The sequence below is a fragment of the Echinops telfairi genome, unplaced genomic scaffold (assembly GCF_000313985.2).
Source record: "Echinops telfairi isolate 266 unplaced genomic scaffold, ASM31398v2 ScPeMD7_7410;HRSCAF=8448, whole genome shotgun sequence".
In the NCBI taxonomy this organism is placed as follows: Eukaryota; Metazoa; Chordata; class Mammalia; order Afrosoricida; family Tenrecidae; genus Echinops; species Echinops telfairi.
Window position 1 is genome coordinate 16,139,419 of NW_022111310.1, and position 22,115 is coordinate 16,161,533.

Here is a 22,115-nt window from a genome sequence, read left to right on the forward strand (position 1 = left end):
CAACCCCTGTGGAAGGTTCCCCCACAGGGGTTGCGACCTGCAGGTTGAGAACCGCTGCTCTGGAGTAAGGTAAAGTTTATATTCTTGGCTTTGTCACTTGCTTTGTACAAGTGGCCTGCTGTTGTGGCGTGCCGTCAAGTTAATCCCACCTGGCAGAGTAGGGCTGCCCTGTGGGGTGTCCTAGGCTGTCATCTGTGGGAGCACATTGCCGGCACTTTTTCTCCATGGAGTTGCTGGTGGGTTTGAACCACCAACCTTTGGTTAGCAGCTGAGCTCTTAACCATTGTGGCATCAGAGCACCTTGCAAGTGACCTAAACTACCTATTTGTAATGAGAAAAATTATTTACTTAGAGTTATTGGAATGAGGGAATGTATATCAAGCCCTAGAATATTTCCTGGCAAATTGAAAAGAAAGTTTCAATACACTTTATTAGTAGCTTTACTAACAATGTTACATTGTTATTCTGATGTGTGGTCAGTATTGTGTTTCTCTCGGATAAACATCAGACTGTTAACTGCAAGATCAGCAGTTCAGAACCACCAGCTAGCTACTCCATGGGAGAAAAACGAGACTGTTCTCGTAAAGATTTCTGCCAGGGAAACCCCACATTGGGTCGGTACGAGACAGACTTGATGGCAGATTGATGACAGTGAGTTCGGTTTGGGGGTGGTTCTAATGGCACAGGTGGATTTAATGGTAGAAAGTCTGGTTCTATATTTATGGTTTTTAACATTTTGATCTCAATATAAATATTAATGCACAGACTCTGCTTGACCATAAAGTCGCTAGAGCAAATGGAAGAAATAATGAAGTAAAAGAACTGAACAGAAAATTTCAAAGGAAAGCTAGAGAAAATGAAGTGTTATAAGAAAGGTTGTAAATTGAGAATGACGAGGATAACGAATGTACAAATGTGCCTTAAACAATTGATGTATGTGTGGATTGTGATAAGTCGTATGAGCCCCCAATAAAACGATAAAAAAAAATAATTAATAAAGGTTGTAAAGGCCTGGAGCTAGAAAACCAAAAAGGAAGAACATGCTCGGCATTTAAACTGAAAGAACCACAGGGAAAATTCAAGCCTTGAGTTGCAATATTGAAGGATTCTATGGGCAAAATGTTGGATGACACAGAAAGAAGATGGAAGGAATACACAGTTACAGCAAAAAGAATTGTCCTGCATTCACTCCTTTTAAGAATTAACCTATACCATCGGTAGGCAACTGGACACCCCCGTGCTGAAGGGTTGTGGGGAGAAGATGAGCCAGTCAGGGTGCAGGGTAGCAACGATGAAACATACAATTTTCCTCTAGTTCTTAAATGCTTCCCCCCCCCTTATCATGATCCCAATTCTGCCTTATAAACCTGGCTAGACCAGAGGATGTACATTGGTACAGATAGCAACTGGAAACACAAGGAATCCAGGACCGATGATGACTCCTTCAGGGGCGATGCCTGGAGGGTGGAGGGAATGTGGAGTAGAAAGGGGGAACCAGTTTCAAGAAGCAACGTATAGCCTCCTCCCTGGGGGATGGACAGCAGCGAAGAGGGCGGGGGGAGATGTTGCACAGTGTAACTTATGACAAAACTATAATAATTTATGAATTATGAAGGGTTCATGAGGGAGGGGAGAGGGAGGGGGGAAATGAGCAGTTGATATTAAGGGCTAAAGTAGAAGGCAAATGTTTTGAGAATGATGAGGGCAACAAATGTACATATGTGCTTGACACAATGGATGTATGTATGGATTGTAACAAGAATTGTACGAGCCCCCAATAAAATAATTAAAAAAAAAAGAATTACCGTATATTTTCAAGTATAAGCCAAGTGTTTCCGGCATATTTTTTATGCAGTTTTTGCGGTGAAATTAGGTGCCTCGGCAGATAGTCGGGTTGGCTTATGCTCTACTATATACGGTAGCTTATCAAGAACCAGAAATACTGAAGGAAGAAGTCTAAGCTGCATTGAAGGCAAAAAAACCACTGCAATTGACAGTGCCCATTGAGAAGTTTTGACAAACGATGCAGCCTGGGAAGAAGCACCTACGCCAAGAAGTTTGGAAGCCAGCTAGCTACCTGGCCATATCTGTGCCCATGTCAAAGAAAGGTGAACCAACCGGATTGGAAATTGCTCAGTAGCATTATCACACACTAATAAAACACAGCTGAAGATAATTCAGAAACCATTGCAGCAGTGCAGTCATAGGTAATTGCCAGAAATTTAAGCCAGATGCAGAATGAAGACTATCATTGCTGATGACAGATGGCTCTTGGCTGAAAGCTGAGAATACCAGACAGATGGCTGCCTGTGTTTTATTGATGACATAAAGGCGCTCAACCGTATGGATCATAACAAATTAGTTATAACATTGTGAAGAATGGAGTTCCAGAGCACTCCATTGTGTTTATTTGGAAACTGTACGTAGACCAAGAGGCAGTTGTTCAAACAGAACTAGGAAATACTATCTGGTTTAAAATCAAGAAAAGTGTGTGTCAGGGTTGTATCATTTTGATCTGTGTGCAGATAATTTGAGAAGCTTGAATATATGCAGAAGAACATGCATCAAGATTTACCATATGTTGGTGATGTAATCTTGCTTAAAGCAAGGAGGACTTAAAGCACTGATAAAGATTAATAAGTACAGCCTTCTATATAGGTTACACTTCAATATAAATAAAACAAATCCTCACAATTGCACCAATAGACAGTAACATGATAAGAAGAACGTATTAAAGTTGTCATGGAATTCATTTTACTGAGATCCACAGTCAATGCCCACGGAAGCCGCAGTCGAGCGATGCTCTGAGTCAGAATCTGTGATGGCCGGGCGTTTGTTTTATTCCATTGCGCCGATTTGCCAGATAACTCTTTAGAGTGTTAAAGAGCAAAGATGACATTTTGAGGACTAAAGTGTGTCTGACGCGGGTCATGTGAATTTAAATTGCTTCATATGCATGTAAAATCGAGACGCTGAATTAAAGAAGACCAGAGCTGAATAGATGTCTTCGGATTGTGGTTTTGGCAAAGACTATTAAATATACTCTCCTAGCTTGCCAAAAGAACGAACAACAAATCCGCCAGGATGCTCCTTAGAAGCAGGGATGGCGAGCCTTCAGCTCATGGACGTGAGCCATGCTGTCAGGAGGCACCGGCCCCTGAAGCAGAATTTCATGTTTGGTAAAGTTAGAGGGGCAGCACAAAGAGGAAGAACCTCCGTGAGATGATGGCCACAGTGGCTCCCACAGTGGACTGCAGTATCTCCGTGGTTACGACCGTGACGCAGGCCTGGGCGATGGTTCCTTCTGGGTCACCCTGAGTTGGAACTGAATAACAACAGCAGATACCTGGTGTGTACTTGCCCAAGTTAACAGTTCGTGTGGTTTTGATAACCTTATAGCTTTGTTTGCTCACCTAGAGTAATCAGATCTCACACTCACCACCTAAACTGCCAGCCAGCCAGCCCTCCTTGAATTTCAGCTTTCAATGCCATGTCACTTGATAACATAAAGGTGATTGTCCAATCCAACTATTGCTCTAAGGAAATATAAATCTGATGTGTATTTTCAAATCCTTGAGGTGTAGTAAATGCATTATTGTTCACCATAGAACTTATCATCAGACCCAGTAAACTCTAAATACTAGTTTGCCCCAGCAGTTTGAATACTTTCTTATTCATTTTTGTATTAAACTTGACATTTATTTCAGTATATATAGATAATCCGTAGTTAGTTTGGAATCAATACATTCACCATTTAGCGTTGGTGATATGGTTGGTATATATTAATACTAATACTGAAGAAATATTTTCATCTGATGGTACTTAAACAAAGTTTAAGAGTCTCTTCACGAGATTGCCAGTGAATTTCAGAATGTAATAAGAAGCAATTTAGTATTAGTGCCTGTTAGTTCTCAAAGGTTGGTGCATACTATAGAATTAAATGGATAGGCTTTATTAAAATTCATGATTTTATCGACTTTAAAAAAATCATTTTTTGGGGGGGGAGGGGCGCTCTTCCAGCTCTTACAGCATTCCATGGATCAGTTGTATCAAGCATATTTGTACATATGTTGCCATCCTTTTCTAAACATTTATTTTTTATTTGTGCCCTTGGTAGCAGCTCCTCCTTTTTCCCCTCCCTCCCCCACTTTGGTTTTTATTTCTCCTAATTTTTGTATTCTCCATACCCCATCCCTGACTGTAGGCCCTTTACCAAAGGTACCATTTTATTATTATGTAGTAACTTTTATCAGGAACACTGAGCTCTTTGGAATTCCACGTGCTCCTGTGTTCTGATTAGGCCACATTTTACAGACTGTTTGAGCTGTTGTAGCTCCTTCATCCAAGTGTTGTTGTCGTCTTCGTTATCTTAGGTCCTTTGAGTTGGCTCCGACTCAGAGCCGCCGTGGGGACAGTGGGATCAAACACTGCCCCGCCTGCGCCGTCATCACGTTCTTATTGCATCAGAATGAAGCAGTGAAAGAATATTCTGACATGAAATTGTAGCTCTCCCAAGAATTTGTGAAATCCACTATGAGAGAAACATACTGTATGTTTTTGGTCTCCCCAAAATGTGTTTATCTCTCTTTGGTAATTGTCACACACAGTTAACTAGCCAAACATGAAAACGTGCTTTTTAAGTAACCTAGGTATAAGAGGAGAGACGCGCTATAGTTTTGGGGGTACAGGGCATTGGCGAAAAGGTTTGGGGCAGTGTTTCATCATTATACCTCATTTTCAATCGATTAAAGTTGAAAACACATGAAGTCACCAGTTCTCATAGAAAGAACACAGGCCTCTGCTTCTAGTAATGAACCTTCTGATGATAAAGGGCAAAGTTGAAAGTTCATGCTCTTGGTCAATACAAGTAATACTGTGTGCAATGCATTAGCACAAGGCCGACTGAACTTTTTCTTTGTGCCTTTGGAGTAAAGATGCACCGTGCAAAGGCTCCTCTCCTTGTTTTAGTATAATTGTTTCCTTTTCGTTTCCTTCTTTTCTGTGGTTTTTTTTTTTTTCTTTTAGAGGGGAGGGCGAATGCAGGAATCACCATCACGAGAAAGAGAAAGAACAACACACTTCTCCAGACGACCACGGGCTGTTTTCACTTTTTCCCAGGTTCCCTTACAGCCCTTGCCGCCACACGCTCTGATGTTAACTGGGTGCAGCTTGGAGACGCGTTTCCTTTTGATACCAGGTGGTCATCGTCGGAGGAGGAGGAAGTTGCAGTCATGGAAACGTGGGGTTGTCTTGGGTGGTAATGTCTCTTGCTCTGCTTCTTTCCCTCCAGGAGAGACGCTGCTGATCCTGGATCATGGAGGATTGCCTTCACACCTCATCGGAGAATCTGTCCAAATTGGTCAGCTGGGCCCACAGCCACGGCACCATTTGCAGCCTCATTCCAAATCTGAAACACCTGCTTTCTGAAGGTTCCCATGGGAACCTGACGGCAATGTGGGGCTGCAGTGCGGGCCACGCTTACCACTGGCCACTGACGGCTACTTGCAGAGCTGGGTCCCAGGAGAGGGTCTGTTTCCAGGATAACCGAAGTTTTAACTCGGATAGTCCCAGTATCATTGGGGTGCCCTCGGAGACACAGACCAGCCCCGTGGAAAGGTACCCGGGGAGGCCCGGGAAAGCGAAGCTGGACTGCAACAGGACCAGAGACTCATGTGACTTCTCTTACTGCAGCGAGCCCTCTGAACTGGATGACGCCGTTGAGGAGGATGAGGATGACAACACCCTGTTTGACATGGTGTGTGAGTCTTCCGTGACGGATGAAGACAGTGACTTCGAACCCCAAACTCAAAGGCCCCCAAGCATCGCTCGGAAAAGGCCTGGTGTGACCCCGTCTTCCCTCCATTCCGGTTCCCAGGCTCGGCTGCTTGATGACAGCAGCAGCGATGTCATCATCAAGAAAATCAAACAGGAGATTCCCGAAGATTATTACATTGTGGCTAACGCAGAGCTGACGGGAGGCGTGGATGGGCCCGCCCTCTCTCTGACCCAGATGGCCAAGCCCAAGACTCAGACTCACGCTGGCCCCTCCTGTGGAGGGCCTGCGAAGCTGATGCCCCACGTCACGGCAGCCATCAGCACAGAGGCGGACCCACATGGAGTGTCTGCTTCTCCCTCGGTCAGCTCCAGACCAATGGCCCAGAAGACTGCCAGGGTCTCTCTGGCTTCACCAAGCAGAGCACCCTCTGGTTCCCACGGCAGCAACCAGCAGGTGGCAATGCAGATGCCCGGGAGCACATCCCATCCTAACACACAGATCAGCATCCCTTTGTCGGCCCTGCAGCTGCCTGGGCAGGATGGGCAAGTGGCTTCGGAGGAGTTCCTGCCTCATCTGGCCAGCCAGGTGTCCTCCTGTGACGTCGACCTCTCTCCCTCCGTTCACACCGAGCCGGAAGTGAGCTCCAGCCAGCAGCAGCCCCCGGTCTCTGCAGCCGTCACCACCGAGGCCACGGCGCAGTGCATACCAGGTATGGCACGGGAGGGGACACAGAGTCCCTCGTCCACATCCACCCAGAGTTCTGCGCCGCCGGCCCTTCGAAAACCCTGGGCTCAGCTTGCGGGAGTGTAGGCTTTATCACCAGGAAGAGCTTGACGTGGCCTCTTATATTCAGGTGCGACTAGAAAAGCGGGTCACCCGACCTGAGCCCAGCTCTCCAGGTGTGCTCTGGTGCCGAGCGGACTGCTGTAGCATGATGCTGCAGGTGCTGCCCGCCAGATTTAGGGTTGAGACCACCTGAAGCTACATTTTCCTGTCACAAAGTTACTTCTGAATTTTCTTTTTAATGCTCCTGTCAGTAGCTTGCTTAATTTGGTTGCTGTGTGAACCCAACATAATAATAGGTTAGGCATGTCATGACAATAGACCTCATGTTTTCCCCCTTGTTTTGATTATTTATTTCGGCATCCACTTGGCAGTTCTCTTCATTTTAGTAGATGTAGCCGTTCAACAAAACAAAAACAAAAGCCCCAGGTTTTTAAAAGCCACAGCAAATTCTAGAAGCAGTATTTTGTCTTATTCTCAGAATTTAGAAGAATCACATGACTTTGTATTTCTGCAGTGTGCGGGCCTAGCTGTCATGGCTTGAGAGGAGAAGGACACAGCTGGACGAGTTCTGTCGGTCCATTCTCCTGTAGCCCCAGCACTGTATTTGTTTTATCTGGACCATGGTTGCATCAAAGGGCCTAGGGGGATTCTTAGGCCTCTGAGTCCAGGGTTCGAATCAAGTAGGCCCTCAGTGGAAGCCAAGCAGAGCCGCGCAGACCTGGGGCGCGCTGAGAGAGCCGGCAGCTGGCGCCGGCCTTTTCCTTTCCTTTGGTCTCTCACCAGGCAGGCAGTCAAGTATTTTGGGAAAAGCCTTCTGGAAGCCCCGGGCACCTGTGCTGTTACCCGTTTAACTTCCTAGAGGTTGCTCTACCCATTTTCTTTCCCAGTTTTAGTGTCCAAGTGTATGATTCCCCTCCAAATTTCTTCCATTTATGATTTTTAAAAAACACAATCATGATTGCATTGATAAAGCATAACTGGAAAATATTCATATCCTTATCCAGAATTACACTTTTCAGCATATTTATTTATTGACAGTGTCATTGAAGTATAGTTTCCGTATCAGAAGATTCACTCTAACAAAAGCGTTGTTATTTTGCGTCTGTTGTGAGTTGTGGATCCTCGGCCACGGTCTCTCTGAGCACGTGTCAAGCAGACGGTTTTGCCCCCATCAGCGGTCCTTCTGACCCCTCCCGCCATCCACCGTCATGCTTGGCTTCCTCAGATTCGGCTCGCTGGCCCATTTTATAAAATAGGGTCAATATGTGGCCTTTTGTGACTGGCTTCTTGCATCTAGCATGTTTTCAAGGTATATCGATGTGTTACAGTTGTATTAGTGTCGTTCCTAGCTATTGCCAAATTTATTTTTATTGCATTGTGTGGCTGTTTGTCTCCATATTTTGTTTGTCTTTCCATCAGTTGACGAACATTTCGATGGTTTCATCTTTTTTTCCTATTTTCAGTAATGCTGCTCTGAACTTTCATGCACACATTTTTGAGAGGACATGTATTTTTATTTTGCTTGGAGAATGACCCAGAAGTAGAATGGTTGAATCAAATGGTAACTCTGTAGTCCCCTTTTATAGGGACCAATAAATTGTTTGCCCAGGTAGCTGCACTGTTACCAACAACATCTGAGGGTTGCAAATTCTCCACATGGCCCTGATGGTCCACATTTCTCCCTATTGCCCTTTTGCTCCCTATAATCCCCGCTGTCTAAGTGGGCGGGAAGGAGTATTTCATGATGTTTGACTTGCACGTCCCTACTGAAGGTGAGGTTGACAGTCTTTGTTTGTAAGGACTTGTGTTGGCCGTTTGTGTCCCTTCTTTTAAGACATTTTTTTGCTATTTAGATTTTTTGCCCATTCTCACTGAGGTTGTTTATTGCTTTGTGGGACAAGTTCTTTCTATGTTCCAGATACAAGCCCCGTGGATGTGATCTGTAAATGCAGCGTCCCCACCCATAGGCCATCTCTGTTCATTTCTTCCCCCCCTCCTCCCCTCCCTTTCACGGAGTTTGACCTTTGACTAACTTTCTTTTCCTTTTATCAAGCTGCCTGTGAACGTGTGTGTGCTAGGAAATCCAACTCTAGGTTCAGGTAGAAGATAAGCATAGCCTCTTTCATTTAAATGTCTGTGACTCTGCTGTGTGTGTGTGTGTGTGTGTGTGTGTGTGTGAAACAGCGAACTTCTTCTGACAGTGTTTTCTCCATTCTCATTTAATTTATATTGAAAGGCAGAATTCAGAAATCTTATTTTGGAAATGTGCCTGCATACCCAGGCAGCTTAAGAAGCTTGTTGTTTCTGTTGTAGCTGTCCGCCACTCACTCAGCCCTGTTCTAGGCCTGCATCGTGGGCAGGAAATAAGACACTGAGGTTCTTCATTAGATTGTATATCAGTATATTACTGTATGGTTATTTGGGGAAAGAACTTTATTCTATATGGAAATGAAACCAATTTAGCCTGTTGATTATGTGTAGATTATATTCCGCTGGGTATTTTTCTTGCCTTGAAATTACATTTGTCGTAATGGTTATAAAATGTAGGTACAGCAAAACAGCGCATTCCATATACAACCATTAACTGATTTGACTTAACTCTCAAAAAAGGATCGTTTCAGTTTGGAACTGACCTTTTGGAAAAACAAGAACTGGGAGTAGGAATGCCCTAGAATTTCCTAAGGAATGATCCTGTTGTTTGGATCTAGTTTTCTTTGGAAGGCTATTCTATTGCTGAGACAGCACTAGCTTTAGCAAAGTACTGCTTGGACTGGAGACCTGAATGGGACAAGTCAACGTCTGACTGATATAGTTCTTTTGTGAGCTGTGTATAGAGTTAACTTAAAACTTACTTTGATACGTGAAGCTCAGGTTTTATTTGTGTCCGCATGTTTGTTTATAGCAGATCATCTTCCATTCTAAAAGTAGATTTTAAAAGTTTAGAATCCAGCGTGTCCGAATGTACATGAATGACTGCAGTAGACCTCATGTAGCTAATGTAAAGCTCACTCAAGCCTAAGCCAGGAGGGCAGATTTTGGACAGAAGTGGTGGAAGCTGACTGAGACATTTTAGAAATGGATGCTGCATAAACTGGAGTCTTTACCAAGTCATTAATAGAAATACTGCATGTCTCTGGTATTTCTAAAATAAATAAGGTGACAAGTGACAACTGAGTAAGCCAGAAACAAAGAGAAAATACTCCATTTTTGTTGAGTTTTGCTGATGCCATTTAAATTCTGTTTCCGTAGTAAAAAATCATTTTTATTTCTATTCAGAACTCGCAGCCATAAAATGTTAATCAAGATGTGATAAAATCATTAATTTTCAAGTCAACGTTGTCATACTGCTCAATCTAAATCTTCGCAAACCATAATGAGAAAAGAGAACATCTATTATTGGGGAAATTATTGACTATCTACCACTAGCTTGGATTCCATTAACTTTTGAGGTTTTACTGTAAAGTCAGGCCATTTGTCATAGTGAAAATGAAATCATGAGTTACGGTTTTTAAAAAAATGTGCATGTGTGTGTATGTTTCTCAAAGGTACACATCTTCCTCTGCGGTTTTTGTGTGAAGACCTCTTGTAGTAATCAGTCTTTTCCTAGAAGTTTTAAGAAGGCAAGCAATGCATTTTGGTATATGATGCTTTTTAAATATACAGAGCATAATACATGCTCGCTTGTAGGAGATAATCTACTTGCGTAATATGATATAAACTTGAAAGTACACATATTTATCCTTCTCTGAGAGATTCAGGTGTTCTTTATATATTAGAAATGTTAATGTGCCATACATATTGGAGATTTGTTGTCCCATTAGCTTTTAATTTTAATGATGACTTATTTTTTTAGAAAACTTTTATTTATTTGAAGTGTGAGGGGGCCTTTACGGGGCCTTGGAAAAACGTATTTCTTCCCACAAATATTTTGAAGCTTCCTCATCTATGGTTTTCCAGTGATCTTTTTTGCCCTTGTTATTTTGCTGAGGAAGTCATTCTCCACCTGGATAGCAGGTAAACATTTACCTCCGCCTTCCTCTAGTTCTTCATTCTTCTCTCTATTCAGCTCTAGGATTAGAATATATACTAGAGTGAGGATTAGAATATATATTAGAGTGGAACCTCATTATTTTTCCAGGTCGTTGACTGTCCCAACAAACTTTATGGAATAATTTCCATTTCTAAATTAATTGATTCATACATCACATTTTTATTCATCTATGGGTCTGTTTCTAGATTCATACTTCTTTTTTGATCATTTTTTTCCCATCTAATTTTTTCTGTTTAATTAATAGAAAAGAAAACACATTTAGGCAGGTCTGGAAATAAGCTCACCCCCACGGCTCAGTTTTTGGCCTAACAATAGGCAGGCATCTAGGAGAATAATAATAACGGGTAGGAACACCGGAGAACAAGCAGCCATTTGAGATCCAAAAGGCTGCATTTCCGAGGGACGATGTGACGAGGTTCGGAAAGAAGCAGGAATGGAAACGGAGGCACAGGGAGGAAGTAGACGGAGTGCTGTGACATTGTCAGGATGGCACAGATTGAGATGGAGCAAAATGTAAAGGAATTGTTGATTAGAAAACTTATTTGTTCTGTGAACCTTCACTCAATTCACAGCAAAATGTTGGGAAAAAATGCTTTCAGAGAGAAAGAAGAGTATCGTGTAAAACATTTAATAGGATCATCTTTGGAAAAATATTGATATAAAATTGAGTTCAGTGAGTTTTTCAAATGGACTAAAATATTTATAACTTTTGCTACGTGGTCTGTGTTGACGCACGTAAACAATGGGTTTCTCTTGTCAAGCCAAGAAACTTGACCAAGCTTCGAGAATCACGTTTTCTATGGTCTAAGGACATTTTCAGACTAGCCTTCCTCCAGGCTCAAATCATGTCTATTTTCTTTCTTTCTTTCTCATCTTTGCCTTGGGCTTCCTTGTGTTAGCTCCTTCAGTAGGTGTATGGCCAAGCTAGCAGGGGGTGGTGCTGTGCTTGATGGCCAGTAGACAGAACCTGTGTGGGAGCGCATTCCTCTCCACGGTCTGGAGATCTCTGAGCATGCCTACACAGCTATCGCTGAACCACTGGAGGGGCATCCAGCCCCACCAGGGTATGGTGCCAGGTGCCAGGCACACTACCTTGTAATGTACAGGGCGTGAGGGTATTCGTGGGGACTGTCTGCCAAGGACATTCTGCACACTGTCCTTCAGAGGGAATATAGGGTGGCCAGCAAACAGATATCTACTGCTATTTATGTGTGTTTGCTCTTTATGTTGAACAGGTAGGAGTGGTTGCTATGTGTGCCATCCAAAGACCAGGGTGTAAAAGAGTAGTGTTCTAATATAAGGGGTATTTGATGGACAAATACATCCATGTTCTAGAGGCACAGATTAATATGTTACCAGTTTGATATATTTCCTTGTTCCATAAGAAAGGCATGCCTCTTCTTACAAGGAGGAAGGGAAAAAAATTGATTTTAAAAAAAATTACACCCTTCATTATAGGAAGACATGAGATGTGAATTCTGAAAGATTAGTGAGGCAAAGTGAAAATTGCGAGGATCGTATAGCAGCTCTCACTGGACGATGAAGAACAGAGTGTGGCCACTGAGAGTTTAGAATTAGAGATGCTTGGGCCAATCCTCAGCCTACTTCCTGTTGGTCCTGAGCTCTTGGCTAAATCATTTCACTTGTCTGCCTTCCGGTCTCCTGATTTGTAGTCAGGATAACAGTACCTGCCTCACAGGGTTGTGATGGGGTCAAAGTGTGAAAATGCATGTAAAGCACTATCATTTGATCGTCATTCAGTAAATTATAGTTGATGCTATTATCATCATCAGTAGATTATGCTCAATACTTAAGTAGGGAAGTCGATTCTGCTGTTACATGATAACGCTCACTGCTACTGACCAGTTCCTACACATAGTGACATAAGGTTTGTGAGGCTGTGACTCTGCTGAAACAGACTGTCTTTCTCTGCACATCAGGTGGTGTGCTCAAGCCACCGACCCACAGGCTTTACCCACGGCCCCACCAGGGCTCCTATTTTATGCAATAATGCCCGTTGGTGGACTAACAGTGTGGCCCATAGTCAGTATCGACAGCCTGGAAGCACATTAGCTGAGACTTTCCAAACGTCCTGCTTTAGGGCAAGCAGGGTCTACTTTGTTTGGGGGACAGTGTCATTCTGTGTGGTCACCTGATTATTCTGAGCAGGTCCTCTTTTGTGTATTTGCACTTCCCCACTGGAGAATCCAGAAACTTGCTCTCCAAGTTTATATTTCCGTGAGGGCACCATCGTAGGACCCTCAGTCTTTTCAGCCAACTGCACCCGTACCAGAAGCACCTAGAACAGTGGTTCTCAACCTGTGGGGTCGAATGACCCTTTCACAGGGGTTGCCCAATTCGTAACAGTACCAAAATTACAGTGAAGTAGCAACGAAAATGGGGGTCACCACAACATGGGGAACTGTCTTAGAGGGTTGCGGCATTAGGAAAGTTGAGAACCACTGGCCTAGAAGAGTCCATTTTGGTAAATACATTGAGTTTCTAAAGGCTGAGCAGCAGTAGCCAACCAGCAGTAGTTGGTCCAGAGGCCCAAGCTGGGGTGTAGGTGGCCAGGGCACCTCCGCTAGAGAAAGTGTGCTGTGGTCAGGGCTGCATGTGGCCGTGATGCCTCAGGCCTTTCAGGTGCACTCAAGGAGAAGGAGAAATTGGGCTACTCACCTAAGTGTCTACCAGTAGGGTGATAAATAGTGACAAGAGACCTTAGAAATATTAGAAGTAGTCAAAGGGAAATGAATAAAGATTGACAATCCTGGGTTCTAGTGAGCTGAAATAGACTGGCCTTGGCCAGTTTGAATCAGACAAGCATGGTCTACAATGCTGGTCGTGACAAATTGAAGGAGCATCTTCACCATCATCAGCAAAAAGGACACGGCAAGGACCCTCCTGAAGTGTGGCACTGTCAGTGATGGGATACTATCTGCATCCCGTAAGAAAGGCCAGTGGTGATGACTGTTGTTTCGACACGCCATTCACTAATGCCAAGATGAAGAAACCGAAGGTGTTTACCAACTTCTCTTCCTTGTTTCTTCTGCAAGCCATGCCTAAAGGATAGCTTAGATGATGTTTTTCCTGAGAATAATTTTTTTAAAAAAAACCTTTTATTGGGGACTCTTACATCTCTTATTACAATCCATACATTCATCCAGTGTGTCAAGCACATTTGCACATATGCCGCCATCGTCATTTTCAAAGCATTCTCTTCCCACTTGAGCCCCTGATATCAACTCCCCACTTCTTCCCCCTCCTTCCCCTGCCCGTCCTCCCTCACGAACCCTTGATACGTTATAGATTATTTTTTTCATATCTTACATCGTCCTCTCTTGCCCCTTACCCACTTTTCCGTTGTTCGGCTCCTGGGAGGGGGTTCTAGGTTGATCCTTGTGATCGATTCCCTTTCTCCCTCCTCCGCTAATCCTCCTGGTATCTCTACTCTCTTTGTTGGCCGTGAGGGGTTTATCTATCCTGGATTCCCGGTTTTGCAAGCTCTTATCTGTAGCCGTGTGCATGCTCTGGTCTAATCCGATTTTTAAGGTAGAATTGAGGTCATGATAGTGGGGTGAAGGAAGCACCATAGAGCTAGAGGAAAGTTGTGTGTTTCATGGGTGCTATACTGCACCCTGACTGGCTCATCTCTTCCCTGTGATGAGAATAATTTTTAAAAGAGCTCCAAGTTAATAGAAGCCTTTACTGTATCAGGAGCAGATAGATGAGTGTTTGTATAGGGGACAGTGCTCCCTGCTAACTCATTTTCCTGCTAAGCGTAGTCCAGGCACAGTCATACGCACCGACAAGCATTTGACTGGGGTTTACCGTGTCCTAAGCATTGTGCTGGCTCGCCCAAAATGCAAAGATTAACGTCCAATTCCCTGCCCCCAGGATATTCTCCAGAGAGGAAAGCGGACAAACCTGCAACTCTTTAAAACCTTGTACGTGTTTAAAAAAGCCCAGCCTCCGTACCATAGAGTTGATTCCTACTCTTAGTGACCCTGTATAGGTTTAGTGTCCTAATGTCTGTTGTGGATCTTTATGGGAGAAGAAGGCATTTTTGTCCCGCAGAGCCGCTGGTGAGCGTGGCCTGCAGATCTGGAAGTTAGCAGCCAAAAATTGCCAACGGGGCTGCTTAAGTATCAAGGAAGAGGCATAGGAAGTGCAAGGGAAATGCGTGTGAAGAGCCCTGGAGCCCTTATCGGGGTACAGAGAAATCCATGAAGAAGTGACCGGCGAGGAGGGAAGAGCGTTCCGGGCAACGAGAATAACACAAGCAAAGTCCTTAAGACCTACAATGATGTAAAATATTTGGGGAAGCACGGAGGTTGAATGTCACTTGAGAGTAGATGTCCAGAGGTACAGAATTGTTGCCCCAAAGTCTCCTGGGACCTGCAGTGTCACCAGTGCCCTATGCGGTGAGCAGAGGGGTCGTGACACTGATAGATAGCACGGAGGCAGGTCCCCTGGAAGCAGAGGCTGGTCCGCGAGAGCTGTTGTGGAGAATGTTGCAGTCATCCAAGTGCGAGGTGGCAGTCCGTGTGCGAATGAAGCCACAATAGGACATGGGATAGGACTAGGTAGGGGTAAATGTTGGACAAGTTACAAAAGCACAGAACTTGATGGCCTTGGGATTTTTGGCCTCTTGGCACCTCTGTTGCCACCCTGACTAAAGGCTTGGCAACATTGTAGGTAATACCAGAAGGTCTTCAGACACACCGATCTACAGTGGAATCATAATCATAAGCTAAAATGGCATTAGAGTTCTAGAGCATGCTGTAGCTGCTCATTCATTGTGTGGTCACTGAACCCCAGAGTTCATCTACCAGGAAACTGAAACATGGAGTTCTTGGGTATTAGTGAGAAATAAAACAGCAGTAAAGACTGGGCCCCGGGGGATACAGCATCAACAAATGTGGATCCCGTGCCTGAGAGATCTAACGCCAGTGGGAGGGAGAATGCTACCTCTTTCCCTCTCAGAATATTCTGAGTTTCTAAACAAAACAAAACTGCGTTTCAAATATTTCCTAAGATGCCGTTAATCAAACTGTGATAACTTTGTGGGACTAAATTGGTTGCCTTTGGGTAACACATTTATTAAGATTGTTTTTTAGAATGATATACGGCTAAAGATTGTTAAGTAGAAAATTAAGTCACAATGATAAATTAAGGTCAGGCTTTCGTAGGTGAAAAATAAGTGCAGAGGCAACGGGCCACTGATTCAATATCACAATTTATTTCAAACGTCCTCTATTCAGCTAAAAATAACACGAGCATGTTTAAATAAAAATTGTCACAATATTGCTTGTTTTTAGAGAGAACCAGGGACTTATCTTTAAGAATTAAATATACAACTGTATACTTGTTTTCTGAAAGGTGAAAGTAGTACGGCATGCTAACTGCATGCTGTTGTACAAATGGATCGTTGTCAGAGAAACGATTGGTCCGAGCCGGTTTCTCTGATGCTCTGCCCAGCCCTTTTCAGGAAACGTGTCTTGAAGACAGCTTACCGCTCCCATCGCCATCCATCTGTCCATGGTCTCGAGCACAGTTGCACGTAGGTCGCCATCCTCATTTTCAAAACATTTTCTTTCTGCTTGAGCCCTTGCGGTGAGCTCATTCTCCCTCTCCCCCAGCCTTAAAATCTTCTAAAAGTGAGTTTTTAAACATTCTTTAAACTAACGTCATTTACACGCTGTACCACTGAAATGGAGGTCTGTGAGTCGGCCTGCACCTGATGCCAGTGAGCTTGGCTTGCGTAAGCAGAGACCTGTGGTTCAGCGCACTGGGATTCACCTCCTAATCAAACCCAGAAGCCACTCCATGGGAGCAAGATGGACAGCTTGGAAGCCCTTTCATAAAGATGGACAGTGTGGAAGCCCTATAGGACAGTTCTTCACTGTCTTGCAGGGTCACGCTGTCAGAATTTGCCCCACAGCAAAGGGGATTGATTTTATTATTTAGTGATATTTCAGTTTTACTTTCACGTGATTTGAGAGATTTCCAAATAATGCAGAATGTCCACAAATGCCGCAAACTGGCAAACGGCTACGGAGCCGGAGCCCTGGTGGTGTAATGGTTAAGAGTTGGGCTGCGATTTACAAGGTCTACAGTTCGAAACCAGCAGCTACTCCTTGGGAGACAAACCGGTTTTCTGTTCCCTACACTCACAGTCTTAGAAACGCACAGGGGCACTTCACCCCTGTTCTGTAGAGGCGCTGTGCGTCGGCGTTAACTCGGTGGCGGTGAAGTGATGGAGCTGAGCAGATAACGAAAGCTCAGAGTGGAATTTTCCAGTCTCTGGATTTGACGTGGCCAAGTCTTCTCCTGGAGCCTCGGTGGCAAAGCGTGTCATGCATTTTGCTACGGGTTAGGCGGCCAACGGCAAGGTCAGCAGTTTGAGCCCACCAGCCACTCCATGGGAGAAAGACGAGGCTTTCAGCTCCCTGAAAGTTACAGCCTCAGAACCCCGAAGGGTCAGCTCGACTCTGTCGTATAGGGTCCCGATGAGTTGGAATCGACTGAGTGGCAGTGCTTACTACTATACGTCTTCTCTTAGGAGTGTGGGACTGCCTTGATCTCCATCACTTGTAGTCCGAGGAGGTGAATGAGGCACAGGCCAGAGCTGATAGTCACTGTCAGGGCACCGGTGCTTTCCCCCTCTGCTTCACAAGGTCATCAATGTGTCCTTTCTTTCTAAATCTGCTCTCCGTTATCCCTAGGTTGCTCTCCCATTCAAAACCACTAATGCCGTTACTGTCATTTGATCGTATTAATATGGTTCATTGTTGTGGTGTGCTACCTTAGGGGCACGAGGGAGACCGTTTCTAAGGCTTGTGTGAATAAATGACGTCATTCATGTAAAAAGGTTTGAATAGTGGCACGGGTATCTTCATTAGCCCATCAGCGTTATTGCTACCATCTTTCTGTGCATCCAAGACAATTGTAAGATTACCATTTCTTTCATGTTACACAAACAAAAGCACAAGCATTGGGTTTCTACTTCTTGAGTATTAGGAATAATGTTTTTATGAAAATCTGTGTGCACAGTTTGTGTAGACATACAGCTTCAATTCTTTGGTGTATAGGCAGTCGCCGGGCTGCACAAGTCCGAGTTACGGACAGCTCCTACTAGTCCTCCCATGGATTTTGTCATAGCATGCAGTGAAGCTGGACATCTGAACACGGCACAGTGCCGCAGACAGGAAACATTACGGGTGGAAGCCCTGGAATAGGAGACTTGGAAGAGGTGTAGGGAACCCGATCAGGAGCCTGGAGATGGGATTACCGACAGGCTGTTTGTTGTAAGTGAACAACGTATTCAAAGTGGCCTGGCCCACTTCCATGTCTGAGCAGGGCAGGGCTGTTTTGGATGTGCTCAAAAGCCAGTGGTTGCCATTCAATGTCCAGTTCATGCCCTGCCCTTCTTTTCCAAAGGAAGATTCCGCTGGTAACAAGGCTTTGGTGAATTTTCCTGCCCCGTTATCGCTGTAACCTTAAAATGTTGGGTCATTCTCAGCTAGGGACAGAACCGGTTCAAAACCCCGGCAAATTCTTAGTGATACAATTAGGAGAGAAGCTCATCGATATTCCGAGGACGGACTGTACATGTAGCTAGGAGGTGAATTGCTGGGTCATCTGGTAAGTCTGTGTTTAACTGTTGGAGACACTTCCACAGCCACTGGACTGTTTTAGATTCCCATCTGCATTGTGCTACTGCCAAGTGCTGCGTTCATCGTGGTTCAGCTGCCCCACAGGACAGCGTAGGACTGTCCAGTAGGCTTTCCCAGGCTGCACTCTTCAGGGGAGCAGTTTGCCACGTGTTTCTCCCACAAAACAACAAGTGGATTTGAACTGCTGTCCTTTTGGTTGGCTGCCGTGCACTTAACTACTGTGCCACCAGGGCACCTTGTGCCGTGGATTAGGGTTCTAGTTTCTCCACATCCTTATCAACGCTTATGATCATCTTACTCTTTCTGTTTCAGCCACCTTCATATAAGGCGGTGTTTCATTCTGGTTTCGATTCGCATTTCTCTAATGTCTTTACAGAGCCATGGTGGCATAGTGGATTACTCATTGGGCTGCTAATCACAAGATCAGCAGTTCAAACACACCAGCTGTCCCATGGGAGAAAGATGAAGCTGTCTGCGCCCATAAAGATTTATAGTATCAGAAACCATCTATTGGGTTGCCATGAGCTGGAACTGACTCAATGGCAGTAGATGGGTTTAATATCTAGTAATATTGAGCATTTTTTCATGTTTCTGCCACATTTCGGAGAGTCTAAAAGCATTAGGGACATGTTTTTTCCCCACTTAAGCGGTCCATTAATATTAATAATTTTGCTTTAATGCTACCTGTCATGCATAAGTCAGCCTGTCAGTTGGCCTCGTCTTCATCTCTCAGGGTGATAGATCTAAGCAGAAGCTTACTAAAGTCCCCGTGAAAGTTCATGTAAGAGAGAAGCAATTAGGCATCAAAGAAGATGATCCGTAAAGAGATACCGAAGCGGTATCCCTAAGTGACAGGACTCGGTGCTCTCCACTTGGCCACGCAGTGGTCTGCGTGGTGTCAGATGAAAACATTCAGAGATTCTATTTTTGTATTTAAACAAAACATAAAGTTATTTACCTTATATTAATTGACTGTAGAGTATGTGTACATAGTTTGCAAATGAGCATACATATTTTGGGAAGGCTTGGCATTTTTTAATGCTAAAAAAATGTTTAGAGACAAGACAGTAAGGGAGATGGCTGGTTGTGGTTGAGAATTTTTATCTTAATGACTTAGTTTCTCTTACTTTTATTCAGAGTAGATAAACAATAGTAATCCTGGGATGTACTATTTCTATGAATTTAGTGTTACTGTGTGGTTATCTGAATCGAAATAGATCATTCTTAAAAATAATGTCCCAAACTTTATTTTACAGAATATTTTCTCAGGAGTACATTCATATTAACTACTATTAGGTAATTCATATTAATGTTTATGTTACAGATGTTGTTGTTTTTTAAGCCTTTGTATGTGTATCACTGTAATTGGTGCTGCTAAACTTCTGTGCAGTACAAAGCTGTTATCTCACTATTAAGAGAAAAGCTCTATTTTGCTGTTTTGTCTGTGTGAATGATTAATAGAATGGAAAAAAATACTTCAATTTTTATTTCATAATGAACTTAAAAAAATGCATTTTGTTATTACCCAATGATCCTCTTAGAGAAATTAGTATCCTCCTATCTATTAGGTTATTATTTCTTGGATGTAATCTAATGAATATTAATAGTCCAACTCAGAAGAGAAGGGAGTAATTTATTACCTTTTCATACATTTCCATTTTTATGTCTTATCTGTGTTTCTTTTGTTTCAAGATGATTAATAATTCATGTTTCTAACTTTGTTTTTAACTTTAATATGCATTTCAAGTAGAAACTGCCATCATGTTTTGATGTGTACTAATTAAGATATGTAACCATGTAAATTAATATAAATTTAACAGAAGATCCGGTTCTGATTAAAATGCTATTATTATATAGCATTTCATCTCTTAATTTCATTAGATGTTACCTTGTGTGTTGTATGTGGCTGTATTCTCAATCGCTGAAGCCATGGAGTTTCAACAAACTCATAGAATGCACTTGTGTTAGTCTGGGTAGACTAGAGAAACAAATCCGGGGAGACTCATATGTATAAGAAAGAGCTTTATATGCAAGAGCAATTGAATGTTGAGAAAATATCCCAGCCCAGCCAAGATCAAGTCCATAAGTCCAAAATTAGCCCCTATGTCTGATACCAATCTATAAAGTCCTCTTCAGACTCATGCAACACATGCAATGACGCCGCATGCAGGAAGATCACAAGCCAGGGGGTGGAAAGTCTTGTGGATCCAGTGATGGTGGAAGCACTGGCAGGGGTCTCCATGTGGCTTCTCCAGCTCAGGGCACTAGGTAGTTCCAGGTGTCTTGTCAGCTGCAGTGTCTCCCAGGGAGTGAGCAAAGAGAGAGAGTGTCTCCCGCCCCCATGGAGGAATACAGGAGTTCTCAGAATCCTCAGGAGAAGGCCATGCCCACACAGAGGCCTCATTGGCTATGACCTGATTGACAGGCTAGACTCTACCACTTCACTGTTAGTCCCCTCAAATTGACAAACGGTTTTATAACTACCACAGCTACAGCACTTTTCAAAATATGATGGACTGTTAGCAAAAAGCAACCAGCTGCCATCATGTCTATTTCTACTCAAAGCTGCTTCATGGAATAGGGTAGAAGTACCTCTTTTGAGTTTCAGGGCTGTAAATCTTCAGGGGAACAGAAAGCCGCCTCTTCCTTGCTGCAGATGGTTGGTTCCCGCTGCTGACTTTGCTTTTAGCAGCCTGGTGTATAGCTCACTGCTACTTAAGGGGATGCTCATTTAACCTCCCAACCCTCTTCCATACACAGGATCAGATGCTGTTAGCTCTTTGACTACTATATGCAAACTGGTAATAATCATAGCCAATACTTAATAGAGTGCTTATTATCTAATCAGTTACTTAGATGAACTCAGTTCTCACCACTCTAGGACTTTATATAGCTAGTATTATGTAGAATTAGTTCCATGTTAGAGATGAAGGTACTAAGGCGGAGAAAAGTTAAACTCGTCCAAGCTCTCATTGTTGAGAGAGCTGGGATTCAGACCAGGACATTTGTTTCCCACATTAGTGCTCTTCACCACCAACCCACCTGCCACGGGGATGCTTCTCTTCCACATCTCAGCATCCTTCCTCCAAACGGGAAGGGTCGTTCTTGGACCTGCGCCGTGAGTTTCTTTATTTCTCAAAAAAATCCATTGCCACAACTTCTCCTACTTTTCCTCTTTTCTGTTCTTAATCTCTAGCTTGTTTTATTGTCTACACAGGAGGGAATAATAATCCAATTGTTTTTAACAATTGACGAAGACATATGAGGGCTACAAAAAGCGTATTGAAAAGAAATCTACTTAAGTTCCATCTTCCATTAACTTTTTGAAGCCCCTCACATATAGGTGTGTCTAAAACAGTGCTTATCACAACTAGGTATTCATTATATTTTTGTCACATATTGAATGTGCAATACTAGAACTTCTGAGAAGGAAAAGGATGTAACTTTCATTTTTGCCGTTTTCTTTGGGTTTTAAATTTTTCACATGTAGTTCTAGTGCATTTTTGCTTATAGTAAAAATTAATTTACTTATTTAACAATACAAATGCCTACTGTTCATTGTTTCAATCATGGATATACATTCTAGTGGGAAACAGACTTTAATCAATTAATGACAAAAGTAGTTGTGCTTTTTGGTTTAAAATGCTATGATAGGAAAGAACAAGGAAGCTCATTGAGGGTAAAGGGAAGATGTTGGAAGATCCCCAAGGAAGTGACATTGACCCGGAAAGGGAATCGAGGAGGGTGTTTCAGACAGAGGAGCCAGCTTGGGCACACTCTATCAGAACCGTGAGATGCTGAAGGAAGAGCTCATCTGAAACCC

At 43.4% G+C, this 22,115-nt stretch overlaps 1 protein-coding gene across 2 annotated transcripts in view; it reads left to right on the forward strand.

Moving 5' to 3' along the window:
- The window catches only part of KIAA1958 (KIAA1958 ortholog), a 130,386-nt gene that overhangs the window by 34,774 nt on the left and 73,497 nt on the right, over positions 1 to 22,115 (forward strand). For both annotated transcript variants that reach the window (XM_004710944.2, XM_004710945.2), the window contains exon 3: positions 5,291 to 6,485. In XM_004710944.2, the coding sequence (XP_004711001.1) occupies positions 5,315 to 6,485 (1,171 nt within the window). In that variant the 5' untranslated portion in view covers positions 5,291 to 5,314. The remainder of the gene's footprint in view (positions 1 to 5,290; positions 6,486 to 22,115) is intronic.